The following is a 21,261-nucleotide window of genomic DNA, read 5'->3' as shown; positions in this document are numbered from 1 at the left end:
CCCCAAAACATGCCGGAAAAATGTCACAGCTCAAGATCCTTTCATCCGTGTCTATGTGGCTAGCGGTCCTAAATGCTTCCCTCTTGGGCGGTAGAGAAAGGATATTTCTTTTATAGCCTTCCAAAGAGATCGATTAAGATCTCCTTATATCCCCAGGCTATAATGACCCAATACCATCGTGGTTAAGAATGAACAACCTGTACCTCCTCCTTACGTATCGTGTAGGCTGAGATGGACAATCACCCACGGTCCCCGTCGGTAGCTACACACCACACTACTGCCTCCCAGCATCCTCACCTCCTGGGCCTCGGCTTTGACTCGCCCTACGCTGGTGGCTCCAAAGCAAAACTCTTCATCTAAAATTCTGCTTCAAATCCTAGGCCTGCCTGTGCCAACCAACATGCCACGCCACATCTCTCTTTAAAGGCACGCAGCTCGCGAGGCCGCCCCAGGCAGACATCAGACTGATTAGTACTCTCCGCTGAGGAGCCCGGGACTTTCTCATCCACTTAACTGCTTCCTGAAATAAACCAAATGAATTTACAGTGCCACCAGCATCTGCACCTAGGGACTGTGCTGGCAGCACGGCAGGCTGGCGGTTTCAGGCTCCACAGCCGACCGATCCCAGAAGCCCTGGCTCCTGCCGTTGAAGAAGCTACATGAGCGTTTGTTATCCTTGGCTGTGCCTTGGCAGCATGGGGGCTCCTCCCTCGTGGTGTGTTTCTACAGAAGGTGGAACTCAACTGAAGATAGGGCAGAGGGGCAATCTCATCCAAATTCAGAAATCACACATAACCCATGTGCACGGGAGAAAGAGCATGCCTTGAAATGTACACACACACACACACACACACACACACACACACACACACACACACACACACACACACACACACACATCACGCACGCACGACGCACCCACCCACGCACGACGCACCCACACGCACCCACCCACGCACGCACGCACCCACCCACGCACGCACGCACGCACGCACGCATGCACACTGACATGGGGCAAGATGGAGTCTAAGTCTCAAAGCCAGACTCGAATTCAAGGTCAGTCCTGCATGGGCTCAGTACCCTGGGGACTAGTTCTCAACCTCTTTACTGTTTCAGTACTGGAAACTGAACCTAGAACTTCATGTGTGTTGGGCAAAAGTCGTACCTCTAAGCCACAGTTACAGCTTGGGCGTCTTTCTTTATCTAGCGCCCCATCTGTGTAAAACAGAGGTTGTCATACCTACCCCTAACTTTATCCTGGGTGTTGGCAGACACAAAGGAGGGAACTGCCAACCTTTTTTGGGTTTTTTTTTTTTGCATATTTTCTTTGTTTACATTTCAAATGTCCCCTTTTCCAGTTGTCCCTCCAGAAACCCCCTCTCCTGTCCCCTCTTCCCCCTGCTTCTATGAGGGTGCTCCCCCACCAACCCACCTATTCCCACCTCCCTGTCCTGACATTCACCTACAGTGGGGCATCCAGCATTGACAAGACCAAGGGCCTCTCCTCCCATTGATGCCCGACAAGGCCATCCTCTGCCACATATGCGACTGGAGCCATGGGTCTGTCCCTGTATGCTCTTTGGTGGGTGGTTTAGTTTCCAGGAGCTCTGGGAGATCTGGTTGGTTGATGTTGTTGTTCTTCCTATGGGGTTGCAAACCCCTTCAGCTCCTTCAGTCCTTCCCCTAGCTCTTCCATTGGGGACCCCGAGGAACTGCCAACATCCATAAGCTGTGACACATCTGCCACACATGGGCCCTTGAGCAGCAAGCACGGTCTCTTTCATCCCTGCCTCCTTCCTCTCAGGCTGGGTTTTCTGTTGCCGCTGTACAGTGAGAAAATGAGGGCAGGTGGGGAAAGGGATACTCGAGGGATTAAACCCCAGGTGTTCCACTCCTGTCTAGGGCTCTCTGCACGGCTCACCCAGAACTGATTCCCCTACTCATCTAACAAAGCTTTTCTTAGGTATCCTTATGCGCACAGTCACTCCGAGCTCTAGGGTTACCAACAAGCAACCTCCCACTGAAGGGTCCTCTCTAGTCCAGAGTTAACAAATTCAGAGCAGAAATGACAGACAGCCGCCAGGATGCCTTCCAGGACGGCTGCCTCTTAAACACTGGGAAACGACTACCCATAGGTCTTCACTCTCGGGATGCCCAGGGCCACTCTGAGTCCCAGTCTCCCATGTGACCCTGAGCTGCTCTGAAGCACTCCAATCGGGTCTCCCATTTATTGCCCTGGAGGAACCCTTGACATGCATCACCCTTGTCTTGGTTTTCTCACTGTGAGGCATGAACGGTGATCCCTGTCTGAGAGAAATGTCGCAGGAGTGTGCTGCTCAGGGGCTGCGTATGCAGCAGTGGCTGAGGGGTGGTGAAAGCCTGAGTTATCCCTCCCCATGTCCGTTAGCATCCATAAAAGAGTTGGGATAGGCAGGACCACCCTGATGATTTTTATTTTACACAGCAAATCAATATTATATTATGATGTATCATGATATATATATTATAGATTCCTATTTATATATATTTTTATTCAAAGCAATCAGAAGGATGATGGGAGACAGCCTGTCTCTGCAACATAAGGCACCTTGTGTAAAAACATGTGCAGTCCAAGTCCTGGGGCCCGCTCAGTTCATAGAGTGCTTTGTACATAAGCTTGAGGACCTAGGGTTTTTTTGTTTGTTTGATTGATTGATTGATTCATTCATTCATTCATTTGTTCATTGTTTTGTTTTTAAAGCCAAGTGTGGCAGCAGGCATGCTGCGGAGACAGACAGGCAAGCCAAGAGCAGTTAGGGTTCCTGTTTCAGATAGCATCTAAGGGTCAACAGCCAAGGGGGCTGGAGAGATGGCTCAGTGGTTAAGAGCACTGACTACTCTTCCACAGGTCCTGAGTTCAAATCCCAGCAACCACATGGTGGCTCACAACCATCTGTAATGGGATCTGATGCCCTCTTCTGGTGTGTCTGAAGACAGCTACAGTGTACTCATATATAATAAATAAATCTTTTAAAAAAAAAAAAGGGTCAACAGCCAAGCTTGACCCTCTACATACACCATACATGTGCAGAGAGGCAGAGGGGGGAGAGAGAAATACAGTGAGGTCATAGGTATGAGGTCACAGGTAGGGTCAAGAGCACAGGCTCACAAATCCCTGGTTCCGAGAAGCCACATGCCTTGTCCTGACACAAAGCATGGGTAACTGAGAAAGCAAAATGCATCTTTATGTGTACACACACACACATACACACACACACACACACACACACACACACACACACACACACATGCTAATGTCCCCAAGTGATACTCTGGAGCACCCTTAAACCCTCACACAAGGAGAAACCAAGGATCTGCCCCACAGGGAGAGCTCAGGGTCTGAATGTGGATTCGAAGGGTGAAGAAATACAGAAGCCCTGTTTCCCAGCCAAACAGCAGTAAATACTTTAGTTTTGAAGACTTAATGCTGTCTGGGAGCAGCCATACATTTCAGCTCTGTAGCTGGAATGGCACAGCAGCGTAGATTACAGGTAACAGAAATGAAATCTCGCTTACAACACAGGCAGGCTGTGGGTGGTTGGGCTGTGTCTAGGCTAGGCTTCTGCTGCTGTGGCAAAACTCCATAACCAAAAGCAGCTCAGGGAGGACATGGGGTTTATTTGATTTACGTATCTTATGTCACAGTCCACGGAGTGAAGCCAAGACAGGATCCTGGAGGTAGGAACTGCAGTAGAAGCCATGGAGGAGTGCTGCTTACTGGCTTGCTCCTTCCTCATGGCTTGCTCAGCCAGGGTTCTTATACAACTGAGGACCCAGCAGTGACACTGCCCCCCTCCGTGGGCTGAGCCTGCCCACATCAATCACTAAATAAGAAAATGCCCTATAGATTCACCTACAGGCAATCTGATGGAGGTATTTTAATTGGCTTTCCTCTTTCAAGCTTGACTGTAGCGTGAGTCAAATAGACAATAACATCACCATCATCACCACCACCATCATCATCATCGTCATCACCATCACCACCACTACCATCATCACCACCATCATCACCATCACCACCACCACCATCACCACCACCATCACATCACCATCACCACCATCACCATCATCACCATCACCACCACCACCCATCACCACCACCACCATCACCACCATCATCCACCATCCACCACCATCATCACCACATCACCATCACCACCATCACCACACCACCACCACCACCACCACCACCACCACCACCACCACCATCATCACCACCACCACCACCACCATCACCACCACCATCACCATCACCATCACCACCACCACCATCATCATCACCATCACCACCATCACCATCACCATCACATCATCATCACCATCACCACCATCACCATCACCACACCACCACCATCATCACCATCACCACCATCACCATCACCATCACCACCACCACCACCACCACCACCACCATCACCACCATCACCATCACCACCACCACCACCACCATCACCATCACCATCACCATCATCATCATCATCAAGCAACCAGGGCATCCTGTCTGCTCAAGTTTGCCAGTCCCCCTGTATATTTTGTTTCAAATCACAACTAAGCCACGTTACCTGTCATGGCGTGAGGGACACTGGTGACCAAGACTCTCTGGTTCTGCATTCTGACTCCCGTCTCTGGGTTCTGCATGTCCTTCACGAGCGCTTCAATCCGAAAAAAAAAAAAAACAGAACAGAACAGGAAGAACCTGCTGAGTGGAATTCTTCCAGAAGCTTTCGAAGCACACACAGGATCCAAAAATGCAAAGGGGACCCAGGGGCTTCCAACCTGGTGCCGGAGCCAAACAGACACAAAGCAGTTACGGTACAACCAGAGAACCCTGTGTGTGCTCTGTAGATAGGTGCCTCCCTGGCTGGGAGGCCCCCGAGGGATGGATTCTGATCTGGGAAATGCGCAGAGACTCAAGAGCAGACTGCCCTCAACAAGAGAGATTGTCATCGACAGAAAATGAGAGAACACCACAAGCAGCTGCAGTGAAACGAGAGAGATGAAGTGTTATTTGCAGTGGGAATGGCAGGTAGAGACCAGGCCATAGTGGTCTTCCCAGGCTCCTCCCGAGTTAGAATTTGGAACAGCAGCAGTTACCGGAGAGCAACATATCCATAACAAGGAAAAGGAGGCAGATAGAGGTTTCCGAGGTAGAAAAAGGGTGAGACGGTTCCTGGCTGATACTAAGTCTCATGTACAGGGCTACTAAGTCTCAAATGTCACCTCCTCAGGAAGCTCCCATTAATAGAGACTATCACAGTCCCTCGCTAGACCATCCACACCTCCAGTGGCCATCATTGTTTTAACAAGCAGGCATATCCCTGGGGAATGCTGGGAAACCAAATGTGATAGTTGGCACATGTTTGGCCCAGGGAGTGGCACCATTAGAAGGTGTGGCCTTCTTGGAGGAAGTGTGTCACTGTGGGGGTGGGCTTGGAGACCCTCCTCCTAGCTGCCTCAGATGCTGAGTCTGTTCCTGCCTTGCTTTGGATGAAGATGTAGAACTCTCAGCTCTGACTGCACCATTCCTGCCTGGAGGCTGCCATGCTCCCGCCTTGATCACAATGGACTGAACCTCTGAACCTGGAAGCCAGCCCCAATTAAATGCTGTCCTTTATAAAACTTAACATTGGTCAAAGTGTCTGTTCACAGCAGTAAAACCCTAAGTAAGACACCAAAGAACAATGGCGGTCCATAGCCTAAGATTGCCTAGATGTAACCCCCTCTATCCTCTGGGAAGATATTGCAAGATCCCAGCAGATGTTAAAGCCACAGATAGGACTACGTCCAGGATATGTTAATTTATCCTAAACAGACATCGCAATGATAAGCTTTAATTTATATATAATACACAAGAAGTATTCTGGCTTGCATCTGGTTTGGATCTGAAAAGTCCCTCCAAAGATTTATGTGCTGAAGGCCTGGTCCCCAAATCTGTATAGAAGTAGGGCTTTGAGGAAGCCGTTGGATCATGAGGAGTCTCCAATGGGAGATTCCACCTATGATATCGGAATCTGACAGACTATCGGGGGTGATGGAAACTTAGATGGAGGGTGGGAAGGAGTTGGAGAGGGTAGGATCCTTGGAGATATGTCCCTGCAAGCTACATCCTGTCTCGCCTGCCCCTCTGTCTCCCATCCTCTCGCCTTCCCACTCCCCGTTTATAAGGTTTGGACTAAGGTTGATCCCAAGTTAGCAATGAAGAGAAGTGAAACTCCTGATAAGGAGAAAATGCTCTAACAAAATACGACGAAGACCAAGTCCAAAAGATCACAAGCCCTTTAGAGAGCTAGGGAGGCAATGCTCCCAGAACGAATCTTACAAGACACACAGAAGAGGGGGCAATAGGAAGATCAGATGGAAGATAGATACTACAGTGTCTCCAGGCTAAAGGGCAGCTAGGCCCACAGGCTGAGAGCCTGAACCAACAGATGAGAACCAAGAACCCCTCTGTCTTTCTCTGGTCCACGGCTCTATGCTGAAGTCTGTGAGCTGCACACACTTGGACATACCCTCAGGACCAGCCTAGACCTGTCCTCGATAATGCCCAAAGCAAGCAGCTCCCCAGTTACTAGCTTCTTCTCAATTTCACAAACTCGATATTATCATAGCACCTCCCATGCTTTGTGGCCGCTCTGATAGACAAGTCTTTTGCACCTTGAAGGTGCTTGTGGTCAGAAGCAAAATGAACCCTAGATTCTCATCCCTAGATTCTCATCCCACCTCCTGGGATTATTTTCTCTTAACTGAGCTAATTTATATGGTTTGATAATAACTTGATATCTAATTAAGCAACTGTTAGAATGCTTTATAGAGAGAGAGATTTGTGTGTATGTATACACACATGTACTATACAAATAAAGACATATAGGCAGAATAGTCACTATCCAAAATGCATGATACCAGAAGTGTTTTGTATTTCAGATTTGGGGATATTCACTTCTACGTGGTATCTCTCAGAGATGGAAACATATCTAAACATGAAATTCATTTTTGTTTATCTACTGCCTTTGAGATGTAGCCAAAAGAAAATTTTATGCAGTACTCTAAATTATTTTTCACATGAAATAGGTTGTGTGTATGTATGCGTGTGATATGTGTGTATGTCTGTGTGAAGTGTGATGTGTATATGTGTATGTGTGTATGTGTATGTGTGTATGATGTATATGTGTGTCATGTATGTGTATGTGTAATGTGTGTATGTATGTGTATATGTGTGATGTGTGTATGTATATGTGTGTATATGTGTGTATATGTGTGCATGTATATGTGTGTATATGTGTGTAATGTGTGTGTATATGTGTGTGATGTGTGTGTGCATGTGTGTGTGCATGTGTGTGATATGTGTGTATGTGTGGTGTGCATGTATGTGTGTGTGATGTGTGTGTGTTAATATGTGTGTATGTGCGTGATGTGTGTATGTATTTGTATATACGTGTGGGTATGTGTGTGTATGTGTGTGTGATTGTGTATGTGTGTATGTATGTGTATATATGTGTATGTATGTGTATGTGTGTATATGTGTGTGTGATGTGTGTATATGTGTGTGTATATATGTGTATATGTGTGTGTGTATGTGTGTGTATGTGTGTGTATATATGTGTATGTGTATATGTGTATGTGTGTATATGTGTGTGTATGTGTGTATATGTGTGTGTATGTGTGTGTATGTATGTATGTGTGTGTGTATGTGTGTGTGTGTGTTCATATGTATGTGTGTGTGTATATATGTGTGTATATGTGTGTGATGTGTGTGTGTGTGTGCGCGCGTGTGATTCTGGTATCAGGCTGATACCCACAGCTTCCGATTCTGAAGCGTTTGGTTTCAGGTTTTTAGTTTTGTTTTTACTAGGGATGTTGGGAGCATAAGCTGCCATGCTTGTATCCCTTTATACCAGTAGCGTGCATGCAGTAATGCATCGGTGGAACTCAGCAACTGGCCTGTTTAGACATCAGTGGGTGAAAACCCAACCCCATCACCGAAACAAATTCAGGTACTTATTGAGCACTGGGAGGGTATAAAACAGTGAAAGATACACCCCCAGTCCTCAGAGATGCACCCCCAGTCCTCAGAGAGTGGTATGAAAAATTAGCTAACATAAAAGCAAGGAATCTGGGTGCCAGGAGAGCTCAGTTCAAAATTCTGCTCCAATCGAGAATCAAGAAGCCTTCAATTGTGAAATTTGGGGGCAGGTGGCGTAGCTCAGTGGAAGAGCACACTCGTAGCATGCATGGAGTCCTGGGTTGTACACCCAGAGTCCAAACAAAGAAACAAAGAGCCAAAGCTGAACATGTTATCTGTTTGTTCGCATCTCCATACACTGGAGCGCATGGCCCTGTTCATCACGGGGATGTTGTGAAGAGTGAACGTGAGACTGGGCACTGAAGCATTAAGATGCACCACGGTACTCATGAGACCAAAATTACACAGTGAATTATAAACAAGGGCAATGCTTGTGTATTAAAAGCCAGACAAGGAAGGTGACTAAAATAACCTTCAAAACTCTGTGAGGAGGGCGAGTAGGATTGCCCTCGGTCGTGAGAGCCAGACTGTGCTCCCACAGGGGGATGGTGTGGAAGAGTGCAGAGCCTCTCTACATGGGAGGGAGGCTGAGGCTCACACTCTTATATAAACAATAGACAGTGACATACACATGGCTCAAAGAAACTAAAGTTCAGCTTTAAGAACGCCCTGTGTGATCCAGCCATCCGGCCCCTACACATTCATGTAAAGGAGCTGAAATCGGGATCTTGAGAAGACTCTGCATCCACGAGTTAACTCCATCATTTATTCACAATGGCTAAGGCATGGGAAGAATGTGCATAGACATAAACAAATGAAGAGATGAGTAATATGTCACACACACACACGCATGCACATGCAAGACATACACATGCACACATGCTTTACATACACAACACATACATACATGCACATACACACACACACTCTGCACATACACACACACAAGGCACATGAACTAACACACACACACACACACATGTGCACACACACATGCTTATAAATATATCTACATGTGTTCATACATGTCTACACATAGCTCACATACACATGCACACATACATGTTCACACACATGTCTACACATGTTCACACAACCCCCATACATGTACACACACATGCTCACATACACACACAGCACACCAGAAGACAAGTCTGTAATATTCAAAGATACAGATGGGCAGTGCAGACAAAATTCATTTTGGTAGAGGAATAATTCATTCACAGAAGTAGACTGGGTGCTCATATGAAACGATGTTTAAAGGCAAAATCAGCTTAAGGGATGCTGGGGGCTAAGAGGAGAAAGGGGGATTTGCTAATTGAGAGGTGTAAAATTTCAGCGAATGGGACTCAATCCTAGAAACATGCTGTACAATACTGGGTTGATTGGAGGGGGGAGGGTGTGTTTTGTTTTTTTATTTTTCAGTTTATAATACTGGGCCAAACACTTAAAAATCTAAGTTAGACCTCCTGTTAAGTCTCACCGCAATAAAATAAAATTAAAAGTAAACGAGAGAGACTAACCCAGTTGCAGTGTGGAGGTTAAAGATCATCCAGGGAAGCCCTGAGCTGAAAGTTCTACCTGCTGCCTCCCTCCCACTCAGCCACCTCGCCTTGAAACTGAAGGGCTCCCACCTTCACAGGAGTGTGGGCGCTGGCCTCATTTGGCACCGAGAGGTACTAGGTAAGATTCATGTTTGTTGCAGCTAAGCCGCCATCTCAGGATCCAGGCTGGGATCAGGTGGGTGGCCCAGGCCACTCCCACACACAGGCCAAGGGTCAGCCTGAAGAGGAGATCCAGCAGCTCCAGGAACCCCTCATTTACTACTCATGTCTGTCTGTGAAGAAACCTTCCCAGTTCACAGTTCCATCAGGAATGGAAATTGCAGTCAGGGTCTGGGCAGGTGGCTCGGCCTATAAAGTGCTAAGGACAAAACCAAGAGGAGGACCCAAGGTCAATGCCCAATACTACCACACTCGTAAAACGGTCTATTCCATGTAATCCCAGAGCTGGAGAGGAAGATCCCTGGCCTATTCTAATGGCGAACCCCAAGTCCTAGTGAAAGGCCCTGTCTCCAAAACAAGGTAGATGTTTTCTGAGGAGTAACACCCAAGCTTGGGTCCTGGCCTCCATACACATATGCAGATATACAAATACACAAGCAAGTATACACACACACACACACACACACACACACACACACACACACACACACGCACACACACCCCACTATGGGTTCAGTATTTTTGGCCTTCTGTGAGATAAGAATTTAAAGATGTCTCAGGTCAGATGTCATCCATGAGGTTAAGTAGCAGAGACAGAATTGGAAACCCCAGGGATCACAGGTGGAGCTAGGAGACAGCTGCAGCCAGGGAGCTGGCCCAGGGACCAAGGACGCCATATGACTAGGAAGGAGTGAGTGTATGGGAGGGGATCATCACATCTGGCCCAATACTTTTATTGTGTTAACTTTCAAGAGAGCTCTTAGCTCTTGTGAGTCTCAGAGGCATAGAAATACCTGACTTTCTGAAGTTAAAACCAAGACTCCTTTTTCTCATGTTAGTTGCCAAACTGAAAGGATAAATTCACTTAAAATGTGCATATATGTGTGTATGTGTATGTATGTGTGTATTGCGTGTATATGTCCATGTATATGTGTGTGTCTGTGTATGTGATGTGTGTATGTGTATATGTGCATGTATATGTGTGTGTCTGTGTGTATGTGTATGTGATGTGTGTGTACATGTATATGTGCATGTATATGTGTATGTGTGTATGTATGTGTATATATGTGTATGTGTATGTATGTGTATATATGTGTATGTATGTGTGTATGTGCATGTGTGTGTGTGTGTGTGTGTGTGTGTGTGTGTGTGTGTGTGTGTGTGTGTAGGCTGGAGGACAACCTTGGTTCTTGTCTCTCAGGCTGCCACCTTGTTTTAGAATGTCCCTCATTCAGGACTGTGTACAGCATCTGGGGGTTCCACCTGTCTGTGCCTCCCCTGCTCTGGGGTTACAAATGTGCACATGGATTTTTTAAATATATATGAGCTCTGGGCATTTTACTGAGTTATATTCCTCACTCTCAAAATTGTTTTGTTAGATGAAACAAAGCTGTTTCATGCAAGTGAGGACCCATAGGTTGGAGAATAGACCGGATCCCACCTTAAAAGTTAGAAACCCTGAGTTTCCCCAAGAGAAAGTCAGCAGATTTGATTCCTTGTCTTTGCAATTAAAAAAAAAGAAAAACTAGTTATTAAGAATTTGAAAATAACCTTCAGAGGAGGAATAATGAGAGTTATTTTAAAAATTACAATGAGGGAGTCAGATTTCTTTCTAACAGGTGTGTCAGCCTTCACAAGAAGGAGAAGCCTGTGGGAGGGGGGTTCATCACACTCGCCTCGGGGAACATTGTGAGGGAGTCAGCACACTGGGATTCCAATCAGCTTCTCTCAGGCTTCCCCCCATAAATCCCTCTGAGGGGTCTCCCCAGACACTTAAAACTAATAGGATTCTTAGTTCATGGTGCCATCTCTGAAAGACTGTTACAGTTTGGAAAGTGTTCCCCAAATTCATATACCAGCCTCAGTACCTCTGAAGACAGGGGTTTTGAGAAGCGGAGTGGGTCCTCAAAAGAGTGGCAAGAGGGGGGACATGCATGCAAGCCTACCGACCGGATCGCTTGAAAGGCAGAGATCGGATAATCCAACAGTCAGCGCTAACCTGAATTATAACCACGAGACCCCTGTATTAAAAAACCAAGGACTGGTTCTGGCAAGAAGGCTCAGTGAGTAAAGACGTTTGCAGCTAAGCCCGCCAACCCAGGTTTAATCTCTGGGAGCCGCATGGTGGAAGGAGAGAGCTGACTCTCAAAGGTTGTCCTTCAACTTCTACACGTATGGGGTGGGGTAAGTGCACATCCACAAATAAACCAAAAAAAAAGTGAAATTTTAAAAAGAGTGTATTTAATGGAAAGAACAAACCAAGAGCCAGCTTTCATGAAACCTTGAATTCAGGGACACCACCCTGCCCACACACTTACACACAAGCATGCAAACACACAGGCAGGTGTGTGCGTATACGCACACACACACACACATACACACACACACACACACACACACACACACACACACACACACACACACACACACACGTCTTTATGAGAAGAGGATTAGACCCTAGTTGAGAAGATGATGTAAGGACAGAGAAACCAAGGCAGAGGCCTCTCAGGAACCCATTCCTACCAAAGGCTGAGCTCAGATTTCCATCTCAAGACTATGAGAAAGTGAGAGTTTTCTTATTTAAAACACTCAGCCTGCCTGGGGCTTCTGCTGTAAACTTTCACACTATGCATCATCCCTAGATAAAGGACAGCTACAACCATCCCCACTCTGCTCCCAGGAAGACCTGCTTTCAGCTCCTCTCAAAGTAAAAATCAGCCGGGTTCCCAGGCAACACAAAAATGCTATAAAACCAGGCCACTGCTAGGCCCCTGGATGACCCCGTGTTGGCCTCCTAGACGCACATGTTCCAGGCTGAAACTTCACTCCGGGTGAGCTAGGGACCCGCAGCCTCTTGAAAGGATCAGAAGAGATGGTTTTGATGGCTCTGACATCCCACCTACCACACCCACGCTGCTCCCCAAATTAAGGAGCTGTCACTCATAGTGGAAGATCTCAGGGGCTGGAATTTTCCTTAATACTGGAGAAGGCTCCCCGGGGGACAATCATAATTTCCTATATTGAGATGGGGCAAGTGACCCAAAACCACAGGGTTGTTTTTCTAACCGAGGCGCTTGTGACCTTGCAAATAAGCCATTGTCAACTCAGTGCAATGGATTAAAGACACACCAGCACTCTGTGCCTGGCCACTACATAGTGGTCTTGCCCCAAAATCTGCTCTCTCCACCCTTCTGTTAGCTCAGCAAGGCGTGGCAGGCATCCCCAGCCAAGGACAGTGGCTAGCTTCTGTTGATTCTGCTTTTGTGTCTCGAACATCTCATACTGGGCCACTAAATCCCATCCCATTGGGAAGTCCTCTGACCCACTCTGGACTACAGTCTCTGCCTCAGTTGGTCCAGAGTTCAGTGTATTCTCCAGTTCATCTTCCTAAGTGATGAGCTTAGCATCCACTCGCCATGGCCGCGCATTTTGAATGGGATCATTATTGGTTGGGGACCTGTCCGGTGCGTGGTAGAGTATTAATTAATATTCCACTGCCAGTAAAATTCCCAGTTGGGGACCTATAATAGATACAATTGTTGCCCAGTGTTCCCAGAGGCTGTTGTTTCAAATGTAGATTCAAACCACCGAACAAGCTCCTCTAGAAAACTAACACGTGGGCAGAATGTAGCTTTGGTGGTAGGGTCCCTGCTTGCCACGCATGAAGCCCTGGGCTTACTTCCCAACACCACATAAACTGGGTATGGTGACACACATCTTCAGTACCAGCATTTGGGAGGCGGAGGTAGGAGGAGCAGACATCTCGTGGGTCATTCTCCACTGCCTAGGAATTTTTAGGCCAGCCTGGGATACATCAGACCCTGGCTTGGTATCAGCAAAACACAGCCAGTATCAAGAGGCTCTCCTGGTTTCATCAGAACTACCCCTTTAGCATGTAAACTAGCCCACGGTCTTCATTCCTGGTTTTAAAAACATCAAACGGCATCTCATTAAACTCGGAAAGCACCAGCTCTTCACCGCATCATGCAAGGCTCTCCAGCAATCAGCCTTTCTTACCTCCAGCCTTCCCATCCGCCCACCTCAACAGCCACCCCCTGCCCTCTCTCAGCCCACTGATCCAGACTCACGGCGTCCTCCATATCGACAGGCTATCCTACACATATGTATTTTACATCAGCCAGAAATGTTACTCATCTTCCCCTCTCCCTGGAAAAACATCAGTAGTTTTTTCGTAACTCAGTCACAAGCCTCCTTGTGAAATCTTACTCCTCCGATCCCGAGCACAGCACACTTCTCCCGCACTGGAGGCATCCTCCAACAATGCCTGCCACAACCACGTTCCATGTGTCTCCTGGTTTACCCAGTGTGTCCTTCCCGCTGGTCTCCAAGCTCCTTGGTCCATCCGGCTCCTGGCACCCAGCGCTGCATTTTGTATACCAAATGAAAGAGTGATCCCTCCCTCTGCACCAAGTCTCCTTAACACGGCTGCTTCCCCACTGCTATCTAAGCAGAAGGGAGATACCATAAGCCACACAGAAAAGTCACCTAACAGAGGGCTCCTTCCTATGGCGTCAAGAAATCCCCAGAGCACGGATAAGTCAACATGGCCAGGATAGGGACTGTGTTACCATTGAGATATGCAGACCAGCACCAGAGTAAGTTTCCATGGGGTCAGAGCTACTCACCCACGCTCTTCAGTTCACCGTGTGTCACCAGCTAATCCCACAGTAAAGTCCTGGCAGATGGGTCTCTCTCTACCTTTCTGTCACGCTTGTCTTCTTGAGCCAAGATCTCAAACTCACTATGGAGCTGTAACAGCTAGTTTTTATGTCAACTTGACACAAGCTAGGGTCACTTTTGGAAGAAGGAATCTTAATAAGGAAAATGCCAGGAAAGCAAGAGGCTCCCAGGACCCCACGGAGATGACATTAGCTGAAATACCCCACAAAGGGGAGGGAGACCCTGTGAGACCATATCCAGAGGTTAGGCATGGTCCCCTGGTTGAGGGATGGGGCCACCCATCCATCTCCAGAATTTTAACCCAGAATTGTTCCTGTCTAAAGGAAATGCAGGGACAAAGAGGGAGCAGAGACTGAAAGAAAGGCAATCCAGGGACTGTCCCACCTAGGGATCCATCCCATATGCAGAGACCAAACCCAGACACTATTGCTGAGGCCAAGAAGTGCTTGCTGACAGGAGCCTGGTATGGATGTCTCCTGAGAGGTTCTGCCAGATCCTAACCATTACAGATAAGGATGCTTGTAGCCAACCATCGGACTGAGCAAGGGGACCCAACGGAGGAGTTAGGGGAAGGACTGAAGGAGCTGAAGGGACCTTAAGTGGCATCAATGGGAAGTGAGGCCCTTGTTTCTGTGAAGGCTTGATGCCCCAGTGTAGAGGAATGCTAGGGTGGTGAAGCTGGAGTGGGTGGGTGGGGGAGCACCCTCATAGAAACAGGGTAAGGGGGAATGGGATAGGGGGTTTTCAGAGGGGAAACCAGGAAAGAGGATAACATTTGAAATGTAAATAAATAATGTAATATAAGTATCCAATTTAAAAAAAAGAAAGAAAGAAAATGCCTCAATAGCATAGCCTGTAGGCCAGCTTATCGGGCATTTTCTCGATCGAGGATTAATATGGGAAGGCCCAGCTTTCTGTAGGCAGTGCCACCACCGAGCTGGTGGTCCTGGATGCTCTCAGACATCTGGCTGAGCAAGCACTGGGGAGCAATTCAGTAAGCAGGGTCCCTCTGTGGCCTCTGCTTCACTTCCTGCCTCCTGGTTTCTGCCCTGACTCCCCTCAGTGATAAACTGTTACCTGGGAGTATAAGATAAAACAAATAAAACAAACCCTTTCCTCCGCACGTTGCTCTTGGTCATGGTGCTTATCCCAACAATAGTAACCCTGACTGGGACAGCAGACAAGGATGGCCTTGTGCTTCCCGTCCTCCTGCCTGCACCTCCCAAGCACTGGGATTCCAGGTGTGCACCACCGTATCTAGCGTGTGTGGACTGGGGAGTGAATCCAGGGCGTCCTACTCCACTGAACAAGCATGCTACTGAGCCACATCCCCAGGCGTCCATCTTGAACAAGCTCTGACATTCCAGATGAGCCACAACTCGGCTTAGGAGCGTTCTCTCCAGACACTGCACTGAGCTTGTGGTGGACGCCTGTGAGGGAAATGCTTTGACTCCCAGGAGACAGGGTCCTGCTGAACCGCATGGGCCTCCCCTGCTCTGGGAAGAGCCTCCATTTCCAGGGTGTCTGGAGTGATGGGGCAGGTACAGGAGACCCTTAAGTTGACTTGCTGAACTCGGGAAATGAAGAGAGCTTATTCTCCATCTGGTTCACCACAGTGGTCGTTTTAGTTTACAACTGGCCACCGTTGTCCAAACTTTGCAGTGATTCCCTGGGGTGGGTGGGGGATCAAACTGCCTTCAAGGCATTGTGGGGGCTCATTATTGTCTCCCCTGCCCCCTCTACCTTTCTGCCTGTTCCTTGTGATTTAGAATATGTCTACTAAGGGCCAGCAGACCCTCAAACTCACCAGATTCCCTGTGTCCTTGAAACTCTGCACCTTGGTTCATGTTGTCCCCTCTACCTGCAGTCTCTGTCTCTCTGTGTCTGTCTCTCTCCCTTTCTCTCCCTCCTTCTTCTTCCTCTCTCTCTCTGTCTCTCTCTGTCTCTCTCTCTCTCTGTCTCTCTCTCTCTCTCTCCCTCCTTCTCTTCCTCTCTGTCTCTGTCTGTCTCTATCTCTCTCTCCCTCCTTCTCTTCCTCTCTGTCTCTGTCTGTCTCTATCTCTCTCTCACTCCTTCTCTTCCTCTCTGTCTCTGTCTGTCTGTCTCTCTCTGTCTCTCTGTCTGTCTCTCTCTCTGTCTCTCTCTCTCTCTCTCTCTCTGTCTCTCTCTCTCTCTCTCTCTGTCTCTCTCTCTCTCTCTCTCTCTGTCTCTCTCTCTCTCTCTCTCTTTCTCTCTCTCTCTCTCTCTCTCTGTCTCTATCTTCACTGTCTCTCTCTCTGTCTCTCTCTGTCTCTCTCTCCCCACTCTCTCTCTCTGTGTCTCTGTCTCTCTGTCTCTCTCTCTCTCTGAGTCCCTGTCTCTATCTCTGTGTCTCTCTCTGTCTCTCTCTGTCTTCTCTTCTCTCTGTCTCTGTCTGTCTCTGTCTCTCTCTCTGTCTGTCTCTGTGTCTCTGTCTCTGTCTCTCTCTCTCTCTCTGTCTCTCTCTCTCTCTGTCTCTCTCTCTCTCTCTCTCTCTCTCTCTCTCCCTCTCTCCCTAGACTATCCCACTTATCCCTCAGTCCCCAGATCCATGTCCCCCAAGCCTTCTCACAACCTCTTCACCTGTCCCACTCCATAAGAAAACTCTGACCGTTGTGTCGCACTCACACGGACAGGGCCACGCCTGTATTGTTTCCAGGTTCCCCCTAGACTCGTGTGACTCGGAAGTCACCTAACCTCTCCAAGCCTCAGTATCCTTCTCCATAAAGGACAATAGCAGCTGTCGGACCAAACAGGATAATGCACACAAAGCCCTGCCCACGTCGGACACTGAAGGAGTACAGAACGGAACCTGCGCCTGGGTCCGCATTCTGCCGGTCCAGTCCTTTTTCTGAAGGGCTGGTTGTCTAGCTCAGGTGGATGATTGCTGGGGATTTTCTATCATAGACTCCCGAGGTTCTATAGACCTCTGTTCTGGCCTCTGACCTAAGGGGCTCTGTGATCTAGTTCAAGACCCCAGCGGGCACAGACGGGATGCAGACAGTATCCTTACCAGGACAAGGCAGCCAGGGACGAGATACTGTAGGTGAGGAGGACGGGACCTGTAGACCCAGAGAGGGAAGGTGCTCTCCCAATGGGGTCAGAAAAGCCTGTTTCACAGGGGAGCGGGAGTTTGGCAGAGGGGAGAAGGCTATTCCTGGAAGGGCATAGGATCCTAGAGAGAGGGAGACGTTCTAAGTGACAGCTCAGGGTGCCTGGGCTGCTCTGTTCTTCTCCTTGGAGGGCAGGAGTGGATGGTAAGTGAGAGGAAGAGTCAGGGAGATGGTGGAAAGCGGGCTCTGAGCAAACAGGCTGCAAAGAGTGGACAGTGTCCTGTGCGTCTAGGAAGCCAATAGGGAGGGAAGCATCCTTTAAGAGAGCTCACTCAGCTTGGGAAAGAAAACCAATATGTACGAAGGGTGTCATGGAGGAGGGGGGAGGCAGTGAGGACCGTGAAAGAGGATGAGTACAGAGTTGTGTGGAAGAAGAGGCTCGTAAAGGAGGAAAGGGGAGATGGGACAAGGTGGAGAAGGGGAGGCTGCGGCTGAGGTAGAGGTGAAGAAGATTAGGATGGAGAGAAGAGGGCAAGCTGGGGAGGGAGTGAGGGGGTCCAGTGAGGAGCCGAGGGGTCTGGGAGAACTGAGGAGGATTGTGTGGAAGTAAGGCGTGCCCAGGGGTGGGAGCGGGGGTGGCAGGCTAGAGAGCAAGACACCACTCAGAGGGCCAAGGGAAAGGGTGCTTGGGAATCATAAACACATGAGTGCTCCATACTGTAAGTCTTCAAGCCAGGGCCGTCCTGCATGACAGGAGAAGACGGTTGTAGACACGATCTGAAGATGATGTTTTCCTTTTGACCACCAGACCTGGGCAGTTTCTTGCCCTTTTTGGAGCTGGGAGTTCCATTGTCTACTCTTCTGAGTGAGACCGCGTTTCCCCTCTGTTTGCCCCATGGCCCTCCTCACATCTCTTCTACCTGGCTTCTTTAGGAGGTGTGAGAAACGTCCTGGTGTGCCCAGGTCTGTCCAGCTTTTAACATCTTGTAGATTAGGACAGTGAGTCACCAATTGCGCCCAGTTGCTTAGCTCTAGGGGCTCAAGGCAGGGCCCAGCTTGTCACAGAGCATCTGGCTAATTCTCCTCAACAGGATAATCCTGTAAAAAAAGCCGCAGGAGCCAGAGGTAGGGCAGACAAGTGACCTGAGACTTAATCCTGTGAGTGCCTCTTCCCACACTTTCTAACTTGAAAGCCCAGAACAAAATGAACCACTTTGTCCCCAGACACGTCACCCCACAGGTGACCCACCTCCCACATGTCCATCGGAAACGGACACCCTGTGCTGGGCATTTGCCATCGACAAGAAAAGGCTCTAAGTGTACAGAAAATACACAGATTGTTATCCTGGGGGGATGGGTGGGTGTCTTGATCCCACAAATCACATTTTCCTGGTCTTTATTATATATATACACACACATACACGCACACTTAAAAATCCTGCTGTTTGATGTTGGGGGAAATATTCAAAATGTTCATTTAATAGCCGATTCCTTGTAACAATATCGGCTGTCTCAAATCTCCGCGCAGCTTCAAGCACCCTCCTGAGTAACAGGTTGTTTTTGTCCTCCAGCAGACCATCACGGCTGCTGCCTTCGAATTCTCCACTATAAACAGTTTACGCGAAAACCCAATCATTATGGTTTTTAAACACAACACATATAGCAACACAGAAGTCATTTAGTAAAATTGGGCAGCGCCGACCGACCTAGATGGACACCCTCTGCCCCTGCCCAATCGTCCCTTGGCCACTCCACATACTGGGTCCCCGCCCACTTGTCAGGGTCCAGGTGAGGACACCCGGGGTACCTTTTGGAGAAATGCCATCCTCGGCCTGTACTGCTGGCCTTGGTGTCGGATCGTCATTCTGGACCCTGGATGAATTCACGACCACAGCACGAATGGGAGCGAAAAGGGGAAACCCCCAAGTTCACCAGCCAGCCTGGTCCGCCCCAGCCTGGGCGTGGACTGGGAGGCACAGAAAGAGGAGCGCGCAGGGCCCAGAATGCCACCCGCCGCCCCTCGATTCTCCCTCGCACCCGCCGACATGCAAAGCAGCTGGAATTCGCGCCAACCAATCAGCGAGCCGCGCCGCGCGCTCATTAGCATGCACTGCGCGGGCTCCCACCTGCCACCAGGGGGCGGCGTCCGGCTCCACCTGGACCAAACCTCAGGTAGGAAGTCCGGATCACGGATGCTGGAGCTAGAGCATCTGCCCCAAGGTGTGGGAGCCTGTTAACCTGCGAGAAGTTATAGAGAAGTGAAGCAGAGCGCAGCGGGAACCGGGCTTTCCCGTGCCAGCTTGCAGAAGAGTTGGACACCTTTGGATAAGTTAGCCCTAAGAATCTCTTTATGGGAGAAGTAAAATTTTTAAACAGTTTCAGGATATCCAATAGAAGTGTACATCAAGCTTCTAATAGATACACGAGCAACGCTGTGCTTGTTCCTAAATAGATATTTAAGAAAAAATATCCGATGTCGACTTTTATTTATTAACCTAATAAGTAGATTAATTGGAAAGATGTTGGTTTCAAGAGAGGAAGAAGTGAGCTCTGAGGCAAATTATATTTTACTTCTAATTCCCAATACTTTGTCTTTAATAGATTCTTAAAGGAGCTTTTAAATTGACCTACAAATTGGGCCGATGGAACGGAATAAAGGCTTCCAGAGTGTCCACTCGCTGCACACGTTTATAATCCCCTTCCATGGTCAACCTGTCTGGGGAGATTGGTATATGTGTGACCAATTGAAGGGCCTATATTGTCATGAATCTAGAAAACAAATGAAAGGAAGAAGCCCATACGTAGTCTACACACTCAGAATGGATATGCAGTGCAGTGTCTCTCATGTTTAAGCTGAGACAGAGCAAAGGGATTTGTCTTCATGGCACTCAGTCAACTGGTATACCTTCAGAGTAGAAACCCTTAGCCACTGGGGTTTTTTTTTCCCTTTCAGAGCATATTTATTTGTAAGAATCCATTGAACGCTGTGGACACTCTCAGAAAACATGCTCACACTCACGTTCACACAACACTGACTCACGCTTGCAAGCGATGTCAGAGCATCCCTGATTGGCTCCCTTTAGACCCCATTCAGGAGCCCCTGCATCCCAACCTTCAATAGAACAGATCTGAACCCTGCAGGGATCGCTTGGTACAGAGGACCAGAGTTTCTGCCAATCACCTCAGACCTCTGAGAAGTATGTTCCTCATGTGAGCTGGGATCCCAGGAAAGAGCTGCAATAGCTTGACTTTTGTTCATGAACCAACATCTGGGTTTAGTGTTACACAGAATCCACATAGGCAGATTAAGCCTGAGCCGCCTTCCAGCACCAGTATTCCTTAGTTCTATAAATTCTGAGTAGAGAAAATAGAGGTGACTCCTGGGGTAGTGGATTGGAAGCTTAAATCTCTCAGCAGTAAAGGCAAAAATGTAAAGAATTGTGCTCAGCTCAGACTGCCCTAGAAAGCCTCTGTTCCCTGTCATCTCTTCTACCAAGGTTCCCCGTGAAGCAGCCATATTCTGGAGGATCTTCCCTGAGCCCTTTGCAGCAGAGACAGACGCTTGGTACATGTTGCAGAGGCCAGTCCTCAGCCTGCGGTGTGGTTCCACAGAGCTGAAGTAGACCTTCGTAGATTATTCACCTTTGCAAATGTCGACTCGAGCCAGATAGAAAGGAGCTGGAGACCAGAGGAGTCTGAGGTGAAC

At 48.4% G+C, this 21,261-nt stretch overlaps 1 protein-coding gene across 1 annotated transcript in view; it reads right to left on the bottom strand.

Moving 5' to 3' along the window:
- Rgs9 (regulator of G protein signaling 9) overlaps positions 1-19,566 on the bottom strand; it is a 72,771-nt gene extending 53,205 nt beyond the window's left edge. Inside the window, exons 1-2 of the mRNA XM_032912662.1 lie at positions 19,363-19,566; positions 4,602-4,698 (exon numbers count right to left, since the gene is read on the bottom strand). Of these exons, the coding sequence (XP_032768553.1) occupies positions 4,602-4,698; positions 19,363-19,419 (154 nt within the window). The 5' untranslated portion in view covers positions 19,420-19,566. The remainder of the gene's footprint in view (positions 1-4,601; positions 4,699-19,362) is intronic.
- Between the last annotated feature and the right edge of the window lie 1,695 nt (positions 19,567-21,261).

This window comes from Rattus rattus, chromosome 9, assembly GCF_011064425.1.
Source record: "Rattus rattus isolate New Zealand chromosome 9, Rrattus_CSIRO_v1, whole genome shotgun sequence".
Taxonomy (NCBI): Eukaryota; Metazoa; Chordata; class Mammalia; order Rodentia; family Muridae; genus Rattus; species Rattus rattus.
Note: the sequence above shows the minus strand (reverse complement) of the source record. Positions and strands in the feature narration are given on the sequence as shown.